The sequence below is a fragment of the Pinus tabuliformis genome, chromosome X (genome assembly GCF_031772625.1).
Source record: "Pinus tabuliformis cultivar Carrire ecotype Pingquan chromosome X, CPIR1, whole genome shotgun sequence".
NCBI classification, from domain to species: domain Eukaryota; kingdom Viridiplantae; phylum Streptophyta; class Pinopsida; order Pinales; family Pinaceae; genus Pinus; species Pinus tabuliformis.
Genome location: NC_142308.1, coordinates 163,876,086 through 163,899,903, shown reverse-complemented (window position 1 = coordinate 163,899,903; position 23,818 = coordinate 163,876,086). Strand labels below are relative to the sequence as shown.

The following is a 23,818-nucleotide window of genomic DNA, read 5'->3' as shown; positions in this document are numbered from 1 at the left end:
CCCACTTTAATAAAGACCCACTTAGTCATTTATTTCCAAAGTCACTTTTCCTTTCTAATTTTTCATTGACTTTATAAAAGTCACTTTAAAATTAGACTTAATAACTTTATCACTTAAAGTCACTTTTAAATTAGATTTAACTTTATAAAATTATAAAGTCACTTTAGGAGAAAAATTAAATTCTTTTGGACACTTTTCCCTAGGCCAAAGATCAAAGCCTAAGGGAACCACCTGTCCTCCGGTACCAAATTTCAACACCTTGTTGATGATGATAAGCACTCCTTGCTAAACAGTGATGTATGACTCATTGATGACGTGAATGATGTGATTGGACTCCTTGATGGTAGTTTGAACTCCTTGATGCTCACTCTTTGATGATGCTGATGATGATAATGTGGACTTGTTGATGACATGGATTCGATGATAATGACTTTGACTTGATGATGATATGGATTCCTTAACAATGTAGACTACTTGATGATTTTGAAGATATGGACTTGATGATAATTTAGAATCTTTGATGACGATGATTTGTTGATGATGTAGATTCCTTGCTGTTGATGATGATGATGATGATATGGACTCCTTGATGACTTGGACTACGTGAACTCTCTATTGATAATGAGAACCCCTTAATAATGACTTTGACTTGATGATGTATGGGTTCCTTAACAATGTAGATTACTTGATGATTTTGAAGATATGGACTTGATAATAATGTAGAATCTTTGATGACGATGATGATTCGTTGATGATGTAGATTCCTTGATGATGATGATGATGATAGGAACTCCTTGATGATGTAATGAGATTGACTTGATTTGAGAAGACTGAGATCAAGAGAGAGTTGACACACTCTCTAAAAGATAAGTATTATATTGATTGTTTCATTATGAGTCTCTTGGCTTGCTTGGTTGTTCTTGTTTTTCCATAGCATCCTTGTGAGGATTGTAGGTACATAATGAAGACTGCCAAGGTGAGGCAAATCGTTGGAAATATTGGAAGAACAATGTGACAAAAAGATCAGTGACAGGCTTTGTACTCAGAGGGAGCAGACAAGGTTAGCCTCATTGAAGCACGTTTCAATGAAGATGATTAGAAGTTTTGAAGATCAATGTTGATCTAGATATGCTAAAGATGAGGCCGTGAATTTTCTGCTATATAGAGGACTTTTGTGTAAGAGGGAGATGCTTTTGAGGCATGAACTTGGTGATATCTCTGGCACAATGGACTGCAGGTCCATCTACATCTTCCTGATGAATGATTTAAAGAAGCTGCAAGACTCTCATATTGACTGGTTCATTGACCTATTTGATGGTGTTTCTGCTAAAGTCATTTATTACTTGGATTCGATTATTGTTTGTTGGATTCTACTATGGTTGTTGATGCTTGCTTATATGAGAAACCACTTGTAATCCATCAGATTCAACTATGGATATTGATATTCGCTTCTGTGAGAAGCCACTTATTATTCAGCTCTACTATGGTTGCCGATGATTGCTTTTGAGAAAAGCCGATGTCGATGTCTATTATTGACAACTGATAGTTGATGAGAGAAGCTTCGACAAAATCAAAATGAATAATTGAATGTCATTGTTTGCTGAATGATTTTTAAAGTATTGAGATCCACCATGGCTACATTTCCGATGTTGAATTGATTGTTAATATGAAGAAACTGGAATGACTGAAAATCCCCTTGAAGAGGGAGCGTTACATAGCATCATATTGTGGACCATCTCTTGTAGTTCGTGTGCCGTGAGAGTTTGTTGTCCGGGAGATGTATCGGTGATTCCTCTTGTAGGCTGCGTGCCGTGAGACTTTGTGGTGTGGGAAATGTATTGTTGATTCCTCCTATAGGCTGTGTGCTGTGAGACATTGTGGTTGGGGAGATGTATTATTGATTCCTCTTGTAGGTTGTGTACCGTGAGACGTTGTTGTCTGAGAGTTGTATTATTGATTCCTCCTGCAGGCTGTGCCGTGAGACGTCGTTGTCTGGGAGATGTATTGTTGATTTCTCCTTTAGGCTGTGTGCTATGAGACCTTGTGGTTCTGGAGATGTATTATTGATTCCTCTGGTAGGTTGTGTGTCGTGAGACGTTGTTGCCCGAGAGATGTATTGTTGATTCCTTTTGTAGGCTGTGTGCTGTGAGACGTTGTTGTCTCAGAGATGTATTGTTGATTCCTCTTGTAGGCTGCGTGCTGTGAGACATTGTTGTCTAGGAGATGTATTGTTGATTCCTCCTGTAGGTTATGTGCCATGAGATGTCGTTGTCTGGGAGATGTATTGTTGATTCCTCCTGTAGGCTGTATGCTGTGAGACCTTGTGGTCCGGGAGATGCTTTCTTGGTTCCTTCCTTAGGCTGTGCGTTGTGAGACCTCTTGGTTAGGGAGATGCTTTGAGATGGATGCTATGTATCTTTCCTTATGATGTGTTTGAGAGAGAGAAACTTGGATTGTGTTCTCTTCCTTAGGTCGTGGGCCATGAGACTTACGAATTGGTCGAGAAGATTGATCTTGAGAGAGAACGAAAAGCTACCTCCGTAGTGTTGAAAAATCATGTAGCTATGGGCAACATTTTTCATTATTTATAGAAGAAATCTACTTATTTTTGTCACCTACAAGTCGGCTTCTAGAGATCCTCATGTTGGCCTCATTAGGGCTAATTAGCCCACATGTGATGCATATATATATATATATATATATATATATATATATATATATATGAGCTTGTTGGCATTCATTTTAATCAACAATTCAACCAATTTGATCTGCAATGACAAGAAGAGATTTCACACGTGCGAAGAAGAGGAGAAGTTTCTTTTGATTTGGTTTATCTTGTCTATTGGAGCTGTCTTGATTGCATGGTTTTTTGGGCATCATAATACTTCTGTTTAGCTTATGTTCTACATCATTTTGAAGGCAAGAAACTTCAATCTCCACTGGCTGTAATATGTATAATGTTAAACAAAGGTTTTGACAGTGATTCTAGGTTGAGCTTTTGTGGACAACTTTGATTGGTATTTCATTGAAGATCGATTTGGATTTATTGGAACATTTTGATGTACTTTTGATGGACATAAACGCTCTCTCATAAGGAAAGAACTTTGGGTTTTCCCCTTGTGGGTTTTGTCATGGCTGTGAGCCTAATCTTGGTGTCACTTGTCTCTTATTGTTTATTGTCTACTGTGATCTCTATTTAGTGCTTTTGTTGAAGATTTGAATGGTTGAAGTTTTTCATGTATAACTACTCGTTGATTAAATTATAAAGAAGGAATTGATTGCATCAATAGAAGTAGTTATCAATTGTGAAAGACTATTCTAGTCATTATTACACAAAAAATTCAATAGATAGCTACGATTTCTCACTAGGGCAATAAAAGGGTATTCAGTGACAGCATGGACGTAGACCTGAGGACTCTCAAACAAGACAACAAAATACACTTCGTAGGGAAATAAAAGGGTATTCAGTGATAGCATGGACGTAGACCTGAGGACTCTCAAACAAGACAACAAAATACACTTCGTTTAAGTGCGTAAAGCTTTGTGTTCGCGTAACTTGTTCGAAGACTCTCGGACGAAACAATGGCACACATTAGTTGGGTGCGTAAGTTTTGTGGCAGCGTAATTTGTCTTGAAGACACAAAGGAAACAGTGGCACAAGCCTAGTGGTTGTGTAATGCTCTATGGCCGATTAACGAAGATCCGAGAGTTACAATTTCAGAGCATAGACTATTGTATAAGTTGGATAAAAACCAATTGCATCCAAGACGAGTTGTGGTAGCCTAACAAAGACATTTTTAGTTGAGAAAGGGTGTATCCACGCGGTGTTTGTGAATAGCTGCAATTCCTCACTAGGCAATAAAAGAGTATTCGGTGACAACATGTTAACATTAGGCAGTTGAAACCTTTCCAGATTCTATATAGCGCGGATGTAGACTTGAGGACTCTCAAACAAGACAACGAAATACCCTTTGTTTAGGTGCGTAAAGCTTTGTGGCCACGTAACTTGTCCGAAGACTCTCGAATGAAATGGTGGCACACAAACTTGGGTGCGTAAGTTTTGTGGCCACGTAATTTGTCCCAAAGACTCGAACAAAATAGTGGCAAACGCCTAGTAGGCACTTAGCGCTATGGCCGATTAATGAAGATCCTTGAGTTACAATTTCGGAGCATAGACTATTGTAGAAGTTGGATTAAAACCAATTGCATCCAATATGGGTTGTGGTAGCCTAACAAAGACGTTTTTGGCTGAGAAACAGTGTATCCTGCATCACACCTTCATACAGCCAATTAAGAACGACAAAGTAGTCTTGAACGCCCCTTGTGGTAGAGGATCGACTTTCTTGAGACCTTGTGAGAGAATCTTCCTATGACGGATCAGTCCTCTTCTTCTGAAAGCACTCTGAAAATTCTAGAAATCATTCCTGTAGGAGTTGTATCTTTCTAAGGTCTGTTTGGGAGGATTGGCTAGGTTTGTGGCAGATTGGAACCTCTTGAAGATAAGACAGGTCCTGAGGTTCGGGCTAATGATATCCCCATCGAGCCTTTTGGTTAGAATTCACAAGGGAATATGGGATGCGTACTACATTAGTTTGCAGACAGATCAGATAGGTGCATAATTGTTCAGTGGTTATATGTTGTTGAATCTGGATCTAGTTGTTGATTGATTGAACAATGAAATCCAATACAGTTGGATGGACTATGACCAGTGGCATTATTGTTGAATGAATAGTGATTTTGTTGTTATTAAATGAGTAGTGATATTATTATATTGTACTACTGGATGAGTTGTTTTGTTTCACCCTTGAATGAGCAAAATAATTTTTTTGGTAAAATCCCTAGTTTTGTGAAACCCTAGGTCAAATTTTTTCCTAGAATACTACATTCTATTTAAATGAAATTGTCAGATTAGGCAGTAACTCCTCAACCAAAAATTGATTCGTGTTTATTCCTTCAGGTAGGTCTTCATTATATACGCGAGGGAGAGACTGTTCACTTCAACTCCTGATGACTGTTCATATTACTTATTTATCTATTTACATTATATTCACCCAATCATGAGGATTAGGTGTCAACATTCCCCCCCAATCTGAAGGGATGTTGGTGAGTCCAGGCATCATTCTGAATCGTTCAAGCTTTTCTCTTCCAAGCGCTTTGGTGAAGATGTCTGCAATTTGCTCATTAGTGGAACAATGACGGATGTGGATTGTTTTGGCCTCAACATGATATCGAATCAGATGATATTTAGTATTGATGTGCTTCATTCGATCATGGAACTTTGGGTTCTTGGCCAACTTTATTGCAGAGGTATTGTCAATCATGAGTGGAGTTGATTGTACTTGTTTTACCTGCAAATCTTCAAGAATTTTCCTGAGCCACACAATTTCTTTTGTTGCTTCAGCTGCTGCCATGTATTATGCTTCTGTTGTGGAATCTGCTGGAACTGATTGTTTGTGTGATCTCCAGGAGACAACACCTGATCCAAGACTCATAGCATATCCTGAAGTCGATACCCCAGTTTCTTTGTCTCCATCGAAGTCTGAATCAGAGTATCCAATTAAGCTGAAGTCGTCCACCTGTGTATACTTGATTCCAAAGTCTTGAGTTCCCTTCAAGTACCTTAGAACTCTTTTTGCAGCAGACCAATGTCCCTCACAAGGCTTTTGCATAAACCTGGAGAGGATTCCAACAACAAACGAAATGTCTGGTTTGGTAGTAGTTAGGTAGTTGAGACTTCCTGCAAGCTGTCTATACTTTGTTGCATCCTCAAATTCTTTTCCTTCAACAGATGTGAGTTTTAAGTTTTGTTCCATTGGAGTAGTAAGAGGATTGCATTCTGTCATGCCAAACCTGTTCAACATATCTCCAAAGTATTTCTTTTGAGAAAGAAATATGGACTTTGGATGTTGGGTTACTTCAATGCCAAGATAGTAATGAACATAGCCCAAATCAGTGATTTCAAAACTTTTCCCGAATTCCTTCTTTATGGATGCAATGTAGCTTTCATTGTTCCCTGTCATCAAAAGATCATCTACATATACCACAAGATATACAACTATTTTGCCAACTTTCTTGACAAATAAAGTTGCATCATCAAGATCATAATGTTTGAAATTGAGTTTCAGAAGATGAGCTAGTTTTTCATATCAGGCTCGCGGTGCTTGTTTGAGGCCATACAAGGACTTCACAAGTTTGCATACTTTATGTTCATGTCCTTTCACAGCAAATCCTTCAGGCTGAGACATAAAAACATTCTCTTTTAGATCTCCATTTAAGAAAGCAGTTTTTACATCCATTTGATGGACTTTCCAACTGTTCTGAGCTGCTAGTGCAAAGAGTGTTCGGATGGTAGCCCATTTTGCTGTGGGGGCAAAAGTCTCCTCATAATTGACCCCTTCCTTCTGTGCAAAACCTTTTGCCACAAGCCTAGCTTTGTGCTTGTCAAGTGAGCCATCAACTTTATACTTGTTCTTGTAGACCCACTTGCAGCCTATTGGTTTGGTTCCTAATGGAGGATCAACCAGTTTCCAAGTGCCGTTCTTTATGAGGGCATCATACTCCTTTTGCATCGCTTCTTTCCATTCATCATGAGAAGCAGCTTCTTTGAAGGAAGTTGGTTCAAAATTTGTAGACAAGTTCAATTCACAATCATAAGAAACATCCATATCAACAGGTGAATTAGAGTCATCCACATCACCTCCATTTTGCCGGTTTGTATTTCTAGTTCTTGTCTTTCCAACCTCATCAGGATGAACACTTTCAAGTGTCTTTGTCAGCCACGTTGGGGGACCTTTCTCAGATGGTCCAGGCTGCTCCGTTGATTGAGTTGGGACTGAATCAAGATTGAGTCTCCCAATTCTATCAATCACATCACTTAAAGCATTATCTGGTGTTGGAGTTTCATGCGGGGGAGTGTTCTTCAGAAGAAGATTCCACATGTTTATCTAGTATAGGAATCCCCCCTTAAAGATGTGGAATTTGATTATCAAATTCTTGAAATGATTATGCTTTTGCGAATCTATCCAAGCGATCAAGTTGTCACTCAACAACATTGTCAGTTTTGGATGATTCAAGAAAAATTACATCTGTAGATACAACAAACTTTTTATTTACTTCATCATAGAGACAATATGCTTTGGAGGTGTTTGAATACCCCAGGAAGATACACTTACGACTTCTAGCACCAAGTTTGCTTCTATGTTCCTTTGGTATCAAGGCATAACAGGTGGAACCAAAGACCCTGAGATGCTTTACCAAAGGAACATGTCCATACCACATTTCATAAGGAGTCTTGTTTCTAATAGCATTAGATGGACATCTATTCTTTATATATGCAACACATAGAACAGCATCAGCCCAAAACATTATATTTACATTTTTGAAGAAGAGCATGGATCATACCATATTTAAGATTGTCCTATTCATTCTTTCAGCTACACCATTCTGTTGGGGATTATAAGGTACAATTATAAGTACAATTGTTTGATGTTTGATCCCATGTTGGCGAAGATAGTTTTCAAATTCATTTGATGTGTATTTTTTCCATTATCAGTGCGAATAGACCCAATATGAGATTGTGCATCATTTTCAATCCATTTATGAAAATTCTTGAATGTTTGAAAAGCATCAGATTTGTTCTTCAATAAGTAAACCCAACACATTCTGGTGTAGTCATCAATAAATGTCATCATATATTTATTTCCATTTGCAGAAGTAACAGGCATTGGACCACATAAATCTGAATGAATGAGTTCAAGTTTTCTATGTGCTCTTGAATGTGAATCATGAAAAGACTGTTTGCTATGCTTTCCTAGAATGCAAGCATCACATTGCTTAAGTTTCCTAGGAATTGTAGGCAAACTAACAACACCATTTTTCTTCAACAAGCAGAGACTGTCATAGTTCAAATGTCCAAATCTAGCATGCCATAATAAACTTGATGGAAGTGTACCTTCTTGATGATGAGAATTGTATGAGAAATGTTATGCACGAGCAGAGGTTCCTTGTAGCTTGAGAAGTCTTTCTTCTATTCCCCTCATGACAAGTTAGTGGTCATATGCTTTTCTTACCTCAAGCTTGCCATCAAACATATGAATGGAGTGACCTTGCTGGCGGATGTGGACCAATGACAGCAAGTTTCTCTTGAGCTGTGGGAGATATAGAACATGATGTTGAAGAAAGTCTGGAAGACCAGGCAGTTTAAGCCTGATTGTGACAAGCCCTGATGGCATGATTTTTGATTGGTCTGCAAAGTATACAGCTCCATCAACATTGTTGGTAAATTCTTCAAAAAAATATTTTCTATGAGTCATGTGGCAGGTTGCTCTTGAATCAAGCAACCAATCATTTTTCCAAGAAGCAAGTGAAGCATTAAATAAATCTTCATTTACTCCAATATTACATTGTGCCACAACATAGTGAGCGGATTCAGGTGCTTTACCTTTGTCTGTATCATCAGTTTTACCTTTCTGTTGGTTTCTTTTCTGCTCAATTTTGTCCCATGGTAGCTTGCATGTAGAGGCATCATGTGATCCATTTCATTTGCAGCGAATGCAGTGCAAATCTGCCTTTTCTCCTTGAGAATGTCTGCCCCCCCGGCCTCTAAAATATCTTCCTCTTCCTCTTCGACCACCTCTTCCTCTTGAAGAATCTTGAGCAAGATGCTTTTCTTTATGAGCAAGGCACACAGCCTCTTCAGAAGATTCAGGGGCTTTCTTCTTTCCAAAAGCTTTCTCTCTTTCAACAAACTTTTTCACAAGAGAGTCAAAGGTGATATCTTTGAGATTCCCATTTGCTTGCAATGACTCAAGATAATTGGAGTAAGTAGGATAAAGTGCCTTATAAGAGGAATATCCAATAATCAATTCAACCTTAGTGGATTTGATATCATGCATTATAGACTTTACTTCAGATGCAAGAGCAAGAGGATCATTATTTTGCAGTTCAAGAGTGAAGAGTTTAATCATGAGTTGAACAACTTCAAGTGTAGAATGTGAGTCATAGAGTTCTTTCAGCTTTTGTAAGGCTTCAAAGGCAGTTGAAAATGACGAAATATGGCAACTCACCTCTTCATTTACAAATGCTGCGATTAATGCATAAGCTTTGTTGTTCTTGTTTTCCCAAATGACGAGCTCTTTCTCTGAGGTACGCTGTATTGGTTCATTGTCTTCGTCTCCAACACACACTCCTTTCCACAACTCATTGAAAATGAGGGTGTCTTTTATCATCCGGGATCATTCAGGATAGTTCTCCTTGCCAGTGAGAACTATTCCCACCATGGATATGATTGAATGCATTGTAAAATCTGTGTATAGTGGAAAAAAATCGCTCTTCTAGTGATAAAACAATTTGCACTTGCTGTGTAAAAGGGAAAAAAATGCACTGTAGTTTTCAAAACACTTTACTATGGTGGAGTCTTCAAAACACTTTAAATGAAAATTGATTTATAAAACATTTCCCAAAGAAACATTTAGATCGGCGATGCACTGACAAAAACTCTCTTCCAAATCAGCGCCAGAACGGTAGAGACTAGCAGCATTATCTGCATTAGCATCTTCGACAGCTTTTGCCCTTGCCAATGCCCTCACAGTGCGCGCAACAGCTCGCAGGGACTTGCATTAAATCTGCGTGCCACCTCTGACTCGGTTCATGAGGTAGAGTGTGGATCCATTTTGGATATTGTAGTCAGCGAGAATGCGTCCGTCTCTCAACGTCTGGGCAGCGAAGACGAGATGCTGCAGGTCGGGAGCTATTCCCCACCTCTCCTCGATCTCCGCCTGAACTCGAACGACAATAGAGATGGTTACTGTTGCTTCCCCTGCCCTTGCCAATCCATGTCGGCACCGAACCAACCTTCTTCGGTGGAATTAGGATTGAAAACCTTAGTAGACGGTGCGTAAATCGATCTCCGATGCTTCTGTCCAATCTGCTCGTGCTTTGCAAATCAGGAGGCACACAACAGCGTATATATGAGCAACGTATACATTCAACAACGTATATATGGAGCAGCGTATACATTCAACAGCGTATATATGGAGCAGCGTATATATAATATATATGAAACAGCGTTTATATCAGCGTTTACCAAGAATTTCATACAAGGATTGAACCTGAAGCGCTATAATACCAGCGTGGAGGGAGGCCGGCTAGAATAAACTACTTCTCTGTCCGTCGGCCTGCTGTCTCTAGGAAGCAGTACCATACACCGCAGCACCTACAGCTTCAGTGCGTTTGATGCAACAACCAGCTCCAATGCAACGAATCGACTCCTTCAAGAGGTAACGCACTTCAACGAATACATTAAACAATGAATGAGATTTCGCAAGGATTTGACAGAGATGTCAGCCTGCAGAACATGGGCAGAATATAAGCAGAATATGCAGGAGGGAGTTACAAAGCAGAGGGAAACTAAAAAAATGGTGCTGGCTCTGATACCATGTCAGACCAGGCAGTAACTCCTCAACCAAAAATTGATTCGTGTTTATTCCTTCAGGTAGGTATTCATTATATACATGAGGGAGAGACTGTTCACTTCATTTCTCGATGACTGTTCATATTACTTCTTTATCTATTTACATTATATTCACCCAATCATGAGGATTAGGTGTCAACAGAAATGAGGAAAGAGTAAAATGGAATATTACTTTAACTTATACTGTTATTTTTAGGTAGAACAAGGACCATAAAATATGATCAAAAACAAGAAAAATAGAACTACCCCAGCATTAAGTGGAAATTTGAAAAATAAGAAGTTAAACATTTTAGACAATTGGATGCTCTTTGGAAGCTTCTATCTTCCCTTCATAGAAAAGGGAAGAAAATTCAGAGAACCCTTTCCTTCAAAGAATGGAAGGGGGAAGAAACCTTCCCTTTGAAGAAAGTAAGAGGAATTCAAATGATTCTAGGAAAACTGAGGGAACTTTATTTTGGGGTTTCCAATAACAGTGAGCCATTTTTGTTTGCCACTCTTTCCATAGCAGCGTTTCTATCCTTATTTTGTAGAGCTTTATTTATATCACATGAAATAGAAATTTCGACTCTGTTCAAGGGGATTTTGCCTTTTTTTGTAACGACTCCCTTTTCCTTGTGATTTTGGTTCCTAGTCTCTTCAACTTTCTGGGCATTAGACTATTGATCATATTTTTTCTCAGTAACATCACCGAAGAGGTAAGTCACTGCTCTTTGAAACTCTTCAGCTGCTCTGTAGACTTTCAGAAAGCTTTTAACTCCATCTTGAGGGAGGCCCTTCTTCAGCATGTTTGAGATGTTGGCATATTAGACACTGTCATCATTTCCATCACGTGCCTCTATGAGTTTGTCCTTTGCTGCATCTTTATAGCTCACATTTTATTGGATTTTTATTTGGAGCACCTAGGGGTTAAGTAGGGGTGTCATCTTTCTGCCACCTTATTTGGGATTTATGTTGATGAGCTATAGTCCTTCCTACAGGAAAATTTTTAAATTAGGATGGTTGCCTTCTTCTTTGGGCCTTGATCTCCATCCTCCTTTTCGTAGATAACATGATCATCTTGGTCTATACCTTGGAGGGTTTATGGAGACAACTTGATGTGCTATCTTGATGTTGTGATCATTGACAGTATGTGGTCAACCTGAGTGAAACCAAGGTGATGATCTTAGGGGGAGGAGGTTGAGAATACCACATCTTATACCTGCTTTGGAGTCCAGTTTTCAGTTCCTAGATTTGGGATTAGGTAGGCTCTCCAACCTCGAATCAGTAAAGAATATGGGTCCTTCGCTCTTCTTGAGCGGTAGTGTTTATAGAACCTCTTTCAGGACATTGAATTTTAATTTTATTGTTATTGTTATTATTATTTATTATAAGTTAAATATAGGTACCATATTTTTGAAATTTATATATGAATATAACATAAGTTATTTATTTAGAATTATATATTTTTTGAATTTTTATATATGTTTTGTTTTATTAATTTATAAAAATCAAATTGGCTAGTTGATAGTTTTCCTTCAACACAAGGAAACAAGTTAACAGCCCAAGACCCGGGGGCATCTGGCAGGAGTAGAAGTCTGTCCCTTTCCGTACCACCAGCAGGTTATTTCAAGTAGTCAATTTTTGTCTGCAGATAATGGTGTAGCTGCACATTGGGGTATTGAGATTGTATCAGCAGAGGCTAGGTCGATAGTCCTGCATATTGTGGACTTTATCCTGCCTTGGAAAAAGAATAAAAAATATATATATGTATGTTGCTTGTGCTTGCTGTTTCCCCACTGTGTCCAGATCCTGGCTTTTCAAAAATCTGATGGATCCGTATTCAAATCCTGATAACTTAGTTTAACAGTTACAGGGCCCAATGCCAGCCCTTGTATGATAGCGGTTGGCGATGTTTTTCATTTTATTTTTATATTTTGTGGATATGGCTTGGAATTTGTAGTGACTATGTCTGTTATGTATCTTGAGCGTATTTGGGGCATATCTGGTACTGATATGTATCCAGATTCCAAACCATATCATGCCTATATAAAAGCTGTAACAGGCTCATATGCATACAGGATAGGGTATTTGGCATAACCAGGCAGTCCTCTGGATGCATTTGGTAACTTAGTCTTCCAGCTTTTTCTATAATACCGTCCTATACTAAAATAGGGGTTGGGGATGTTTTTCATTTTTTTTTGGTTTAAATTATATTTTGTGGATATGGCTTGGGATTTGTATTGAGTCTACTGACTCTGTCTGTTATGTATCTTGAGTGTATTTGTGGTATATCTGGAACCGATACGTATCCAAACCATATCATGCCTATATAAAAGCTGTAACAGGCTCATATACATACAGGATAGGGTATTTGGCATAACAAGGTAGGCCTCTGGATGCATTTGATAACTTAGTCTTCCAGCTTTTTCTATAATACTGTCCTATACTTAAATACATTTTATTACTCTATAGCTTTTCTTGCATGGGCATGGTATGCTTTATTTTCGTGGGATGTAAAGAACTTTATTTGCTTCCATTTTTAATTTTTTAGACCCATTTCTTCAAAAATTGATATTGAATATTCTAACAATCATCTTTATCCTTTCGCTTTTGAAATAATTTTGTTAAGGATCTTGTGAAACACTGATTTTAAAAAGTAATCAATGGGTTGTCAGTGGGTCACTGGTCAGCATGCTCTACTTTTATCAACTAATTCCAGATAATTTCATCTGTTTGACATTTAATGGGATAGGAGGGGTTGTTCAGTATAATAAAGCATATCTTATTCTATCTAATACCCTAGGGATTGATTTAGCTTCCAACCTCGCTGATGTAATTGTAGTGTGCACTAGCCTAGGGTCTTCAACTTTGTAGGTACCAAAATGTGAGAAATTTGGTGGTTTCGGGGATTCCAAACTGGTAGGTAATATGGTGAAGTTCAAACACATTGAAATGGTAATTGAAGTGTCTTTTGCATGGAGGTTTTAGAATGTAGATTCAGCTAAGGCTGTTACTGGCAGCAGCTCCAACCACATTAGGAGTGATTTGAATAAGTTGTTTGATAAGATGGCTACTTGGCAAGTGATGGGTTAAGTGTGGAACCTGCAAAATCTAAAATAAGGATACAATAGGATGGATCTGAAGATTCTGATTGGGATCTCACTTATCCAGTCACTGAAGATGATGAACAGTACAATTAATAAAAGAAGTGATAATCTCATCATTAACCAATTAATAAAAGAAGCGATAATCTTAACACTTCCGAAGGGCTTCCAAGTAAGGCAAAAGTTGCTCATGGTTCAGGGCTAGAAGCTTCAAAGTTTCATTTTTGTAATTTAGGTGGGGATTGTGTAAGAGAGGTGCGTTATGAAAATAGGGACGAGATTGAAGCTGTTCAAGTTGATTGGCTTTAATATCTGATAGGGTAGAAATAAAGGAGAAACAATTTAAGTGTTACTAGTTTGTTGATGTAGGCAGACTTGTGAGGAGGAAGCTTGGTAGAAAATGGCAGTGAAAGACTGAGGGAAGAATTACACCAGGGAGAAGTGGAAAAAACGATTGGAGAAGCTGTGAATTGGGCTTGAGGAAGATGACGCTTCGAAGATGGAGGTGGGCAGAATTCCTGGTCAGAAAATAGTGAAAATCAATGGCCCAACGCTTAAGGAAGACTGTGGAAGACCTAAGACACTCTATAGTGAGGCACATAATTTTTAAGTGGCCAAGAAAATGCATGAGGCAAGGGGAATTCTTGTTGGTATTGGGTGAGAATTTCATTATTTGTATGGCAAAGTAGTGATCTGCTCAAGAACACAATGTTGTTAAATTTCTAATACCAGCCAGATTTATTTTCTCACGACAATTTAATTTATCCCCAGTATATTATTTATTTGGGTTTATTTACCCAAATAATAACTGAATCACCGAAAAATAAAATTGGTATCTTTAACTTCTAGATTTAAAAAGATGCAGCGGAAATAAACCAAAGAGATCAATCACACAATTAATTAACCCACAAACAATTCTTCCTCATTTCATTATCTAGAAAATCTGGGTTTTTCAACCCACCGAGAGATGCAAGGAAAAATACAATATGGAACTTGCATCTCGGTTTCCTTGCATCTTGGTTCCCTCATAATGAATTCAGCCTAGGTAAATTGACCTCAAGGAAATCTGTGTTCAGATGAAATCGCTCTAAAGAAATAAGCCTCTAGCAATCAGATTTGTGCCCTCCGGTAACTCAGCGTCCTCTAGACAAACATGATCTCCTTCTGGCAACTCATCCCTGCAATGTCCTCCAACTCAGCCCTCTTGGATGCGCTCAAACCCATTCACACTTCTTCCTTCTTTGCACACTGGTCACTGAGCCACTCGCACTGTAGAGAGAGTCACTCTCTCGTGATGACTAACTCACACACTTGTGCTCTTCGTTGTGTCTTCACCTCCATTGCTAGCCTCCATTTATAATCTTCATTGAGTCCAGACTCCAAATCTCTAACTCCAATCTCCCCTCTAGAAACATCTTGAAGATTCCACATGCTAAGACACCAAGCATGTAGAAGAACTTTCGATGCTACTCACATCAACACTCTCCCTCCTAGTAAGGAAGGGATTCTCCTCCATCCCCAACTTATCTTGGTATGTCACAAACTTTCCTCTCACTAGAGGCTTCGTGGGAACATCTGCTCCCTGTTCATTTGTAGAAATATATTGCAATCTTACAACACCCGTCTGGACTTTGTCTCTGATGAAGCGATATCTGATCTCGATATGCTTGGACTGATCATGAAACACAGGATTCTCAGAGATCTTAATGCAACTTTGATTATCACAATGTATCGCCGATGGTCCCATCTGCAGATCAAATAATACTGCTCTTGCGAAGCCAAACTGTCTCACAACTTGCCATACTCACTACCATGTACTTAGCCTCTTGCTGAAACGAGTGCCACTGACTGCTGCTTTCCGCTGAACCATGAGATCATGGTTGATCCCAAGCTGAAACAACATCTAGATGTGGACTCTTTGTCCATCACATTCCCTGACCAATTAGAATTGGTGTACCCTTGCAACACCACTTCTCCAACTCTGACATATCTTAATCTAAAGTCTACTATCGCACGTAGGTATCTCAACACATGCTTCGTTGCCACCCAATGAACCTGTCTCAGTTCTACAATGAATTAAATGAGTGTATTCACAACAAAACATATATCCGGTCTAGTGTTGACCAGACACATCGAGGAACCTATTAGTTGCCTAAGTAACTTGACATGGGGATTTGGGATTTGTAGGATACGGGGATTCGAGTGTCGGATTCGGACACATTGACCCCCCGGAACAGGACATGTAGGATTCGTTATATATTATTTTATTAAAATATATATATATATATATATATATATATATTAAAAATTAGATATTTCTTACACAAATTCTCATTAATTATACAAATTCATTGATTTCAAACATAGATCTTCATCTAGATGTTAGTTTTACTGTTTACAAAGTAAGTTAGTAACATTATAGCATGCATAGTACATACAAAATTCAAATACATGTCACTGTCACATAAATCGTAAATGATAAATCAATGAATCATAAATTCTAAATTCATAAATGATAAATGATAATACATATTCAATTCATCAATGATCCAATAAGAGAAAGACAAGATAGTAAGATAAAGACACTGACATCTATAGTTTTCTCATTAAGTCATCAAATCAAAATGTGTTACATAGGTAGTGCAAAGCCAATGGCAAATAGAAATAGAAAATATAAAACAACTACAGATATACAATCCTCCAGGCAGTTGGTAGCCCATGACTCATGAGTCATCAATCCTCACAGTCATCATTAGAATCAACATCAATGCCCTCATCATCATGTTTCCCATTGCTCTCCTCTGCATCCTCCTCCTCCCCTGTATCCTTAGTCGCCTCTGCATCTGTTGGTGTGGAGGATGACCCCTCTACAATATCACCGTCATCAAATCTAACAGGCTCTAGCACTGGATCATTGAGATCCATGTTGGCCAATGCCAAGTCAACACTGCTGTCTAGACCTATGTCATCAGGAAAGACATCCCACATCTTTGTCTTTCCCTTCAACCATTCTTCCCTTTGCCTGTAAAGAAGACGAAGGTCGGTGTGCACATACACCATTGTCTCTGCCCTGGATTGTTCAAGCTTGCTCTTCTTCACACTATACAAATTCCCATATGTGCTCCAATTCCTCTCGCAACAAGAGGATGAAGTTACCTGAGAGAGGAGCCTCATGGCTAACTGCTGAAGAGGAGGGCTTGTTGCCCCATGATTTGCCAACCAAGAATAGGGCTTCTTAGCCCCTCTGTCTCTAATCACATTATATTCTGCAAATCGACCAGTGCCAGTGGAAAACTCTGCAAAGGCATCCTCCACCTCATCAAGCAATACTCTATCCTGAAAAACCCGCCTGAATGCATCTTTCCTCCCCTGTGAGATTTCACAATCTATGTGAGGAGGGAATCTGCGGGAAGGTCCACCATTCAGCCATTCATGGCTGTAGTATTTTGGGTTCAATGAGTGAGCCAAACAATGTAAAGGTGTGCAATTGTTGTCTCATCTGCTCACAAGAATATCTTGTATAGTACCACATAAGGCCTCTAGTGATGTCTCATACTCGGGGCACTCACTCTGTGGAATAATGCTCCTCACAGACTCAATCATGGAATCCCATCCCTCATAAACCTCTCCTAGGATGGTTTTGTCTATATCTGCAAATCGAAGCAAAGAAATGATAGGGTCCATGATCTGAATAATTAGATCTACCCTCTCCCACCAAGCATCATCTAGCACTGTGTCCTTCACTCTTTTAGAAGCTACTTGATCCGTCTTTCGCCAAAAAGACCAAAACTCATAAATAACCATGGCCCCAAGTGCAGTCTTGACTTACCTCAACCTCTTCCACATGATGAATGAAGAGGCAAACCGTGTATCAACAATCATAGATTGATGTACTCCTTGTAGATAGTGAGGGCATTTGTATGATTTTGCACAAAGTTACGGATATGTTGTGCATCCTCAATAATGTTACCAATCCAAAGCACATCAGAAGCAATGGATTTCAGTGCTAAGTTCAATGAATGGACAATGCAAGGTGTCCAAAACACTTGTGGATATTTAGCTTCCACAATCATGCCAGCAGCCTTGCAAACAGGTGCATTATCTGTAATGATTTGCACGCAAGGATCAACACCTACATCTTCAATAACCTTAATAAATAACTCACACATAAATTGTGCATCCTTGTATTCTCCAAGTGTATCCACTACTTTCAAGAAAACTGGACCATTCAAGGAAGACACCATGAAGTTGATGAGTGGGTGTCGTGCTGGATCTGTCCATCCATAAAAAACAATGCTAACCCTAGATGTTGGCCATGATGCTTTAATAGGCTCAAGCTTTTTTTGCACCTCTTTTTTTACCTTCGTCAACAATGTGGTTCTAAGCTTATCTGAACTAGGAGGCACATACCATGATGGAGACCCGTGAGTTAGAGCTCGACACATCTCGATAAATAGAGGTGAGCGTACAACATTAAAGGATATGAAGTTTTGATAGAAAAAGAAGGCAATGGTGAGATCAAGCTCTTCCCGTTTCTTTTTTTGAAAAATCTTGACCATTGGACCAAGTGAAATTGCCTTTTTTTTTGCTGCTTGTCCCTCAATAGAACTCTCAAATGGAAATTTGGTGGTGCCTGTCCTAAAAAATGGAAGGGGGTCATCATTCTTTGTTTTTCTTGATTTTGCAGCCACATTTTCCATACCAACAATGAACTCTTTTTCCATTTTTTTCCTCTTTTGTAAAGGAACAACTTTACAAGCTCCAAATTCACAACCTGGTAAAGCCAAAAAATGGCCTTTCACACGGTAATATGTGCCTGTGAAAGTATTGTGGCAAAAGTTGCATCTCTAATGCACATTGCCTCCTCCCTTCCCCGGGGTGCTTGGCCCCTCATCTCTTGTGACATATTTCCATAAGGGATATTTCTTAATGTTGTCTTTAGGAGGAAGTCTTCCCTCAACATTACTTGCAGCAAACTCTGATGATATTGGGGGAGGAGGGGCATCTTCAATGGTGACATTCTTCCCCTTCCTTTGCCCCCTACTTGCTGCCCTTGATTGAGCCATGAATATTGTAAAAAAAAAAACAAAACATGCACGAATTTGTAAAAGAAATGCATATACAAACTGCTGTAATAGAAATGCAAAAAAATAAAGATGAAATGCACTTACCTAGTGCTTGAATCTTCTTGCCGAACGCTCCAAACCCTTGGCTCCTTGCTCCAAACTTCTAACATCAAACCTACAACTCATTGTTTGCAAAAGGAATGAGAGGAAATGGTATAAAAAAAAGAAATGCGCTGTTTTAAAGCCCAAGTGTTTCACTTTCACGGGATCTGAATCCCAAATTCGGGACACGACCGGGATTCGGTCATCTCCTGTTAGGACACGACTTGTCCTGTTTTTGGGCTTCAAATTCCCTTGAATCGTGTCTGATTCGTAGGATTCGAAGACTTCAGCAAAAATGGACGAATTCGGTTTCAGAGTCAGTTGCTTGTACAGTATGGGATCCACTAGTTCACCTTTAGAAGCACTCAACTTCTTCAGGTTAGTGATCATAGGTGTCGACATAGGCTTGCAATCCTCCATCTTGAATCTCCTTAAGATCTCCACTGCATACTTGCCCTGTGCAAGGAAAATCTCTCTCGGCTGCTGCCACATCTCCGATCTTGTCAAGAAAAGATCGTCCACATATAATACCAATATGAGTGGTTCACCCTCAATGAGTACAAAACAGGGTTGCGGGGGAGTGCGCCCACCCCCCCATGAACCCACTCCCAATTCGCGCTTTGCTCAGGAGCTAGTCGGGAGTGTGCTCCCTGGTTTTTAGGGAGTGATTAGGGGAGCTCCCTAATTTTTTTATTTTGTAGTAACATTCCAAATGCAATTTGTTTTGAAAGAACCAAATAATTTGAGTGGGGTAGCCTAATGATCAAGTATGGCCGTAGTATTGATATGCGATTTAGGGTAATGTTAAATTCTTAAAGTAAAACGATGAAAATTCTCTTACTTGAATTTTTAACATTACCATGAAATGACTCAGGATGTTTGAGAGTGGTTCCAATCTCATTGGATTTCATATGGAGAAAGTGGAATTTTAGATCTCATTCAAAATCTAGCAGACTTATTAGTTTTTTAGGATTTCAGGATTGGGGGGATTGCAATGCTTCCATTGGATTTTGTCATGCATTAGGGTATGGAACTCATATTTAATCAAGAGCACCAATCCCTCTATGTACCTTGATGTTAATGACATTGGTTGTCAAACTACTCTATCATGACCCTACTAAAACTGTACCTATCACTGAAACAAAATCTGGACTTGACATGCTATGCTTTTTCTATCTTATGTTAATGCTTAGAGGGTGATATTAATGACAAATATCCCTATACAGATCCAAAGGTAATAACAAAGATACCTTTGGATATTAATGCTTAGAGGGTGATATTAATGACGAAGATCCTGATTTTCCAACAAGACTAAAAAATTAGACATTTCTCGTGGCGGCAAGAGGCCCAAGCATTAGCAATAGATAATAGATTTACTTCTTTTCTAGTTTCTAGAAGTTGTTATAACGGTTCACTCTTTTATATTTATTATGATATTTTTTGTAAACAATATATGACAATTTAAGTTTGAAGTAGGCAATTATAACTCATTGGTAATGAATTATGAATATGATGCTTCGTGAAAGTTGAAAGTTGTTTCATTTCATTTCATGTTAGATATTATTTGTTGTAATGGTAACACTTAGCTTACAAGTACAACTTTGGTGATCAATGATGATTTCCACCGAAAGACATTGCTTAAATGATGATAAATGTTATATATTGAATTTTGAAAGCTTGAAACTTTAATATTGATGAATCATAAGACTCATTATGTTGTATGTTACTATGTTACTAACTTGTGGACGTGGTTGATGAAGATTGTAACTTCTAGATGATTGTTGTTATATGGTTCAATCTATTTTTTTCTGCTTTTTATATCTAATTCATCATTCTACATGCTTTTGTTGACATATATGCATCAAAATATAAAAATATATATTATATAAAAATTTGCTCCCCGAATCGCTTCCAAACCTGGAGCTTTTGAAAATGTCGCTTCCGCTCCCACTCCCACTCCCTGTTTTCACTCCTGCTCCCAAGTAACCTTGGTACAAAGTACAAGTTGGGATTCAAGATGTTTCTAGAGGGGAGATTGGGGTTAGAAATTGGATCAGTGTTGCAAAAATCGCAAGCTTTTTCCTGAAACGATTAAATCATTGATTTTTTTCCCAAAAATTCGGATTTTGTTATTATTTATTTATTGATTCTTTTGTTGTTGTTGTTGTTTCTTTGTTTGTTTAATTTATTTTATTTTAAATTTTGCCCTTTTTTTGTTTTGTTTTTTATTCGGACCCTTGCTGATTTAATCCGGATCGCGATTATGGCAACATTGATTTGGATTCAATGAAGATTATAAATGGAGGCTAGTGATGGAGGTGAAGACACAACGAAGAGCACAAGTGCGTGAGTGAGTCATCACGAGAGAGAGCAAACCTCTCCGTAGTGTGAGTGGTTTAGTGATCAGTGTGCAGAGAAGGAAGAAGTGCGAGTGGGTTTGAGTGAATCTAGGAGGGCCGAGTTGGAGGAGATTGCAGGGCTGAGTTGCTAAAAGGAGATCATGTTTGTTTGGAGGAGGCTGAGTTACTGGAGTGCTGGGGTTTTTCCAGTGCGCATTAGTGGCAGGGCACAGATCTGATTGTCGGAGGCTGATTTCTTCAGAGTGATTTCATCTGGAGGTAGATTTCTTCAGAGTGATTTCATCTGGAGGCAGATTTCCTTGAGGCCGATTTACCTGGGCTGAATTCATTCTGAGGGAGCTGAGTTGCAGGTTCCAGATTGTATTTTTTCCTTGTATCTTTGTGGGTTGAAAAACTAAGATTTTCCAGATAATGAAATGACAAAGAATTGTTTGTAGGTTAATTAATTTTGCAATGTGTGATTCATCTCTGTGGCTTATTTCCGCTGCATATTTTTAATTCTAGTTTATTTTTCGGTGATTCAGTTATTATTTGGGTAAATAAGTAATAAATGGGGGATAAATTAAATTGCCGTGAGAAAATAAATCTGGCTGGTATTAGAAATTTAACAGATGTCAGAGGTATACATGGCCAAGGAATAGCTTTTGGCAAGGCAAACTTGTTAAGCAGCAATTCCAGATTGAGGAAGGAAATGTCATATGTAGAAGGGTTTCTTGAAAGTTTGAGGAATCAGAAGGCAATAGCGGATACATCAAGGCAGGGCTTCTTGCATCTTGCCAAAGTCATGGTTGGAGATTGGGGACAGAAGACTTAACAATTGTCCAATGGAGACCCTAAAATTTCGCATGTAATTATTGTTGTAGTTTACAAGGTGGTTATTAGTTTGTTGACAGTTTTCTGGGCACGTATAGTATTGATTCTGTTCCTTCTTCAACTAAATTCCTTTTCTTTTCTGTGAAGAAACACAAGGATTTTATGGATCATGTTTTATGGTAATTCTAACCTTTATCTCCTCAAATCTCAAAAAAATTAACCAATCCAGAAATAAAGACCCATCTTTTTGTTGTAAATAAAAAATACTCTTCCCTTCATTGTTTGTAGAAATATTTTAAATATGAACACCACTGCATTTTCAAATTCATGGTTTTGACATGTCTAGTACTTATATGTTTAGAGATGATAAATGTGTACATAAAAAATGATTAAGCGGAAGACGGCCTTACCTGCTGAATGTTAGGGAAACAATTTTTTATTTTTTTCTGAAGTCTGCTATAAATTGTGACAAGTATATTGCAGTGGTATGGTTTTATAAAGGACAGTTCCATTGTATTATTTCAAGTTTGCAATCATAAAGGGATATTTAATAATATTTCTTCTATAAGATATTAATTTTGTAGTCTTTTTAACATACATGACATTTTTATGATTATTATGAAAGGTTTGCTTAATACCTTGTGTATGGCTAGGGCAGTTGTATATTTTTTTATGCCGATGATAGAGAGTTGTTTTTTTCCATGTCTAAAGTAAGATATAATTTCTTTGAAATACCTTTTGTTCAATAGGTAGAAGGTCACGCTTTTCTCATATCTGGCCCTTCAGAGCATCCATGACAACATCCCAGCAAGCTCAAGCTGAAACAAGCTCAGGTCCAGCCAGTAGCGGAGAGACTGTGTCTAGCTTCTTCCACGACACTCAGGGAAACAGTTCTGGGAGTTTAGATGATGATGGGGATGTAATTATGCAAGACACAATGGGGCAACTGTGAGGTGATCTATTCTCATATTATACTGTGCAGCAAATTTTCAAAGTCGCAGAAGGCAAGGTTGCTAAGCATATTTACACTGGTCTGGTAAAGGAAGCGGCAACTAGTTTGATATGTTCTTGCCCTCTTGACAGTCATTTTGACAGGTGTTCAGTGTTCTTTAGGCATTAACAATAAGGGTAGTGTATAACTGATGTGAATAGTGTGCAAAGAAAAATCTTGTACTATATGGTTGAGAGGAGTCTCTTTTAAATAATTAGCCATCCACTGCAAATTTGTAATATATGCAAAACAATTTCTATCACTTTTCTCTTTGGGAATTAGTTGTGACAAACTGGTATTCTTGTACATGAGGCGTAAATCAACACTCCATTGCTTGACTGACTAAAATAACGTGTACAACATGATCTACCTGTTTGAGTCATGTCAATTGAGTTCTGTCACTATCTGAGTTGGGAATAAACTTGAACCATATACAGGAAGGTGCATTTTGGACAACATTCTGCTTCTTTGTGTTGATACATAGAAAAATGGCTTTATTGTCACTAGCTTTAGCAAAAATTTTATAGGAACAAATAGAACTTTGTTCATATTAGTTGCATAACTGGCTTTTGTTTGATATATTTCAGAGTGTGATGCTATTTGTTACAAGTTTGAATTGATCCCAGCTTTTTCTAATTACTTCTTGGACGAACAGCATAACCGAGACATCAAACAAATCAATTATGCAAAGAAGCCTTTTTTCCATTATAATATCGACAGATGCAATCTGGCCTTTTCCAGTCAACTGTTTATTAACAGTGAAAGCCACCTGTTAGTTTGCAGCCCTTGTAAGGCATCCCTATCTTGCTAGGGAGGTCAATATTAAAATTGGCGATTAGCTCCAAAAAAACTTGAGAAATGGTTGAGTTTCATGTGCTTTTTAAGTGGGCATAAAGACTCAAGTTAAAAAATGTGGTTGTAACGAAGCTACC

The 23,818-nt window shown here is 38.3% G+C and overlaps 1 protein-coding gene across 1 annotated transcript in view; it reads left to right on the top strand.

Moving 5' to 3' along the window:
* Positions 1 to 23,342, top strand: part of LOC149138964 (E3 ubiquitin-protein ligase RZF1-like) — a 46,548-nt gene extending 23,206 nt beyond the window's left edge. Inside the window, exon 2 of the mRNA XM_089446281.1 lies at positions 22,645 to 23,342. Within this exon, the coding sequence (XP_089302407.1) occupies positions 22,645 to 22,847 (203 nt within the window). The 3' untranslated portion in view covers positions 22,848 to 23,342. The remainder of the gene's footprint in view (positions 1 to 22,644) is intronic.
* The last annotated feature ends 476 nt before the right edge of the window (positions 23,343 to 23,818 follow it).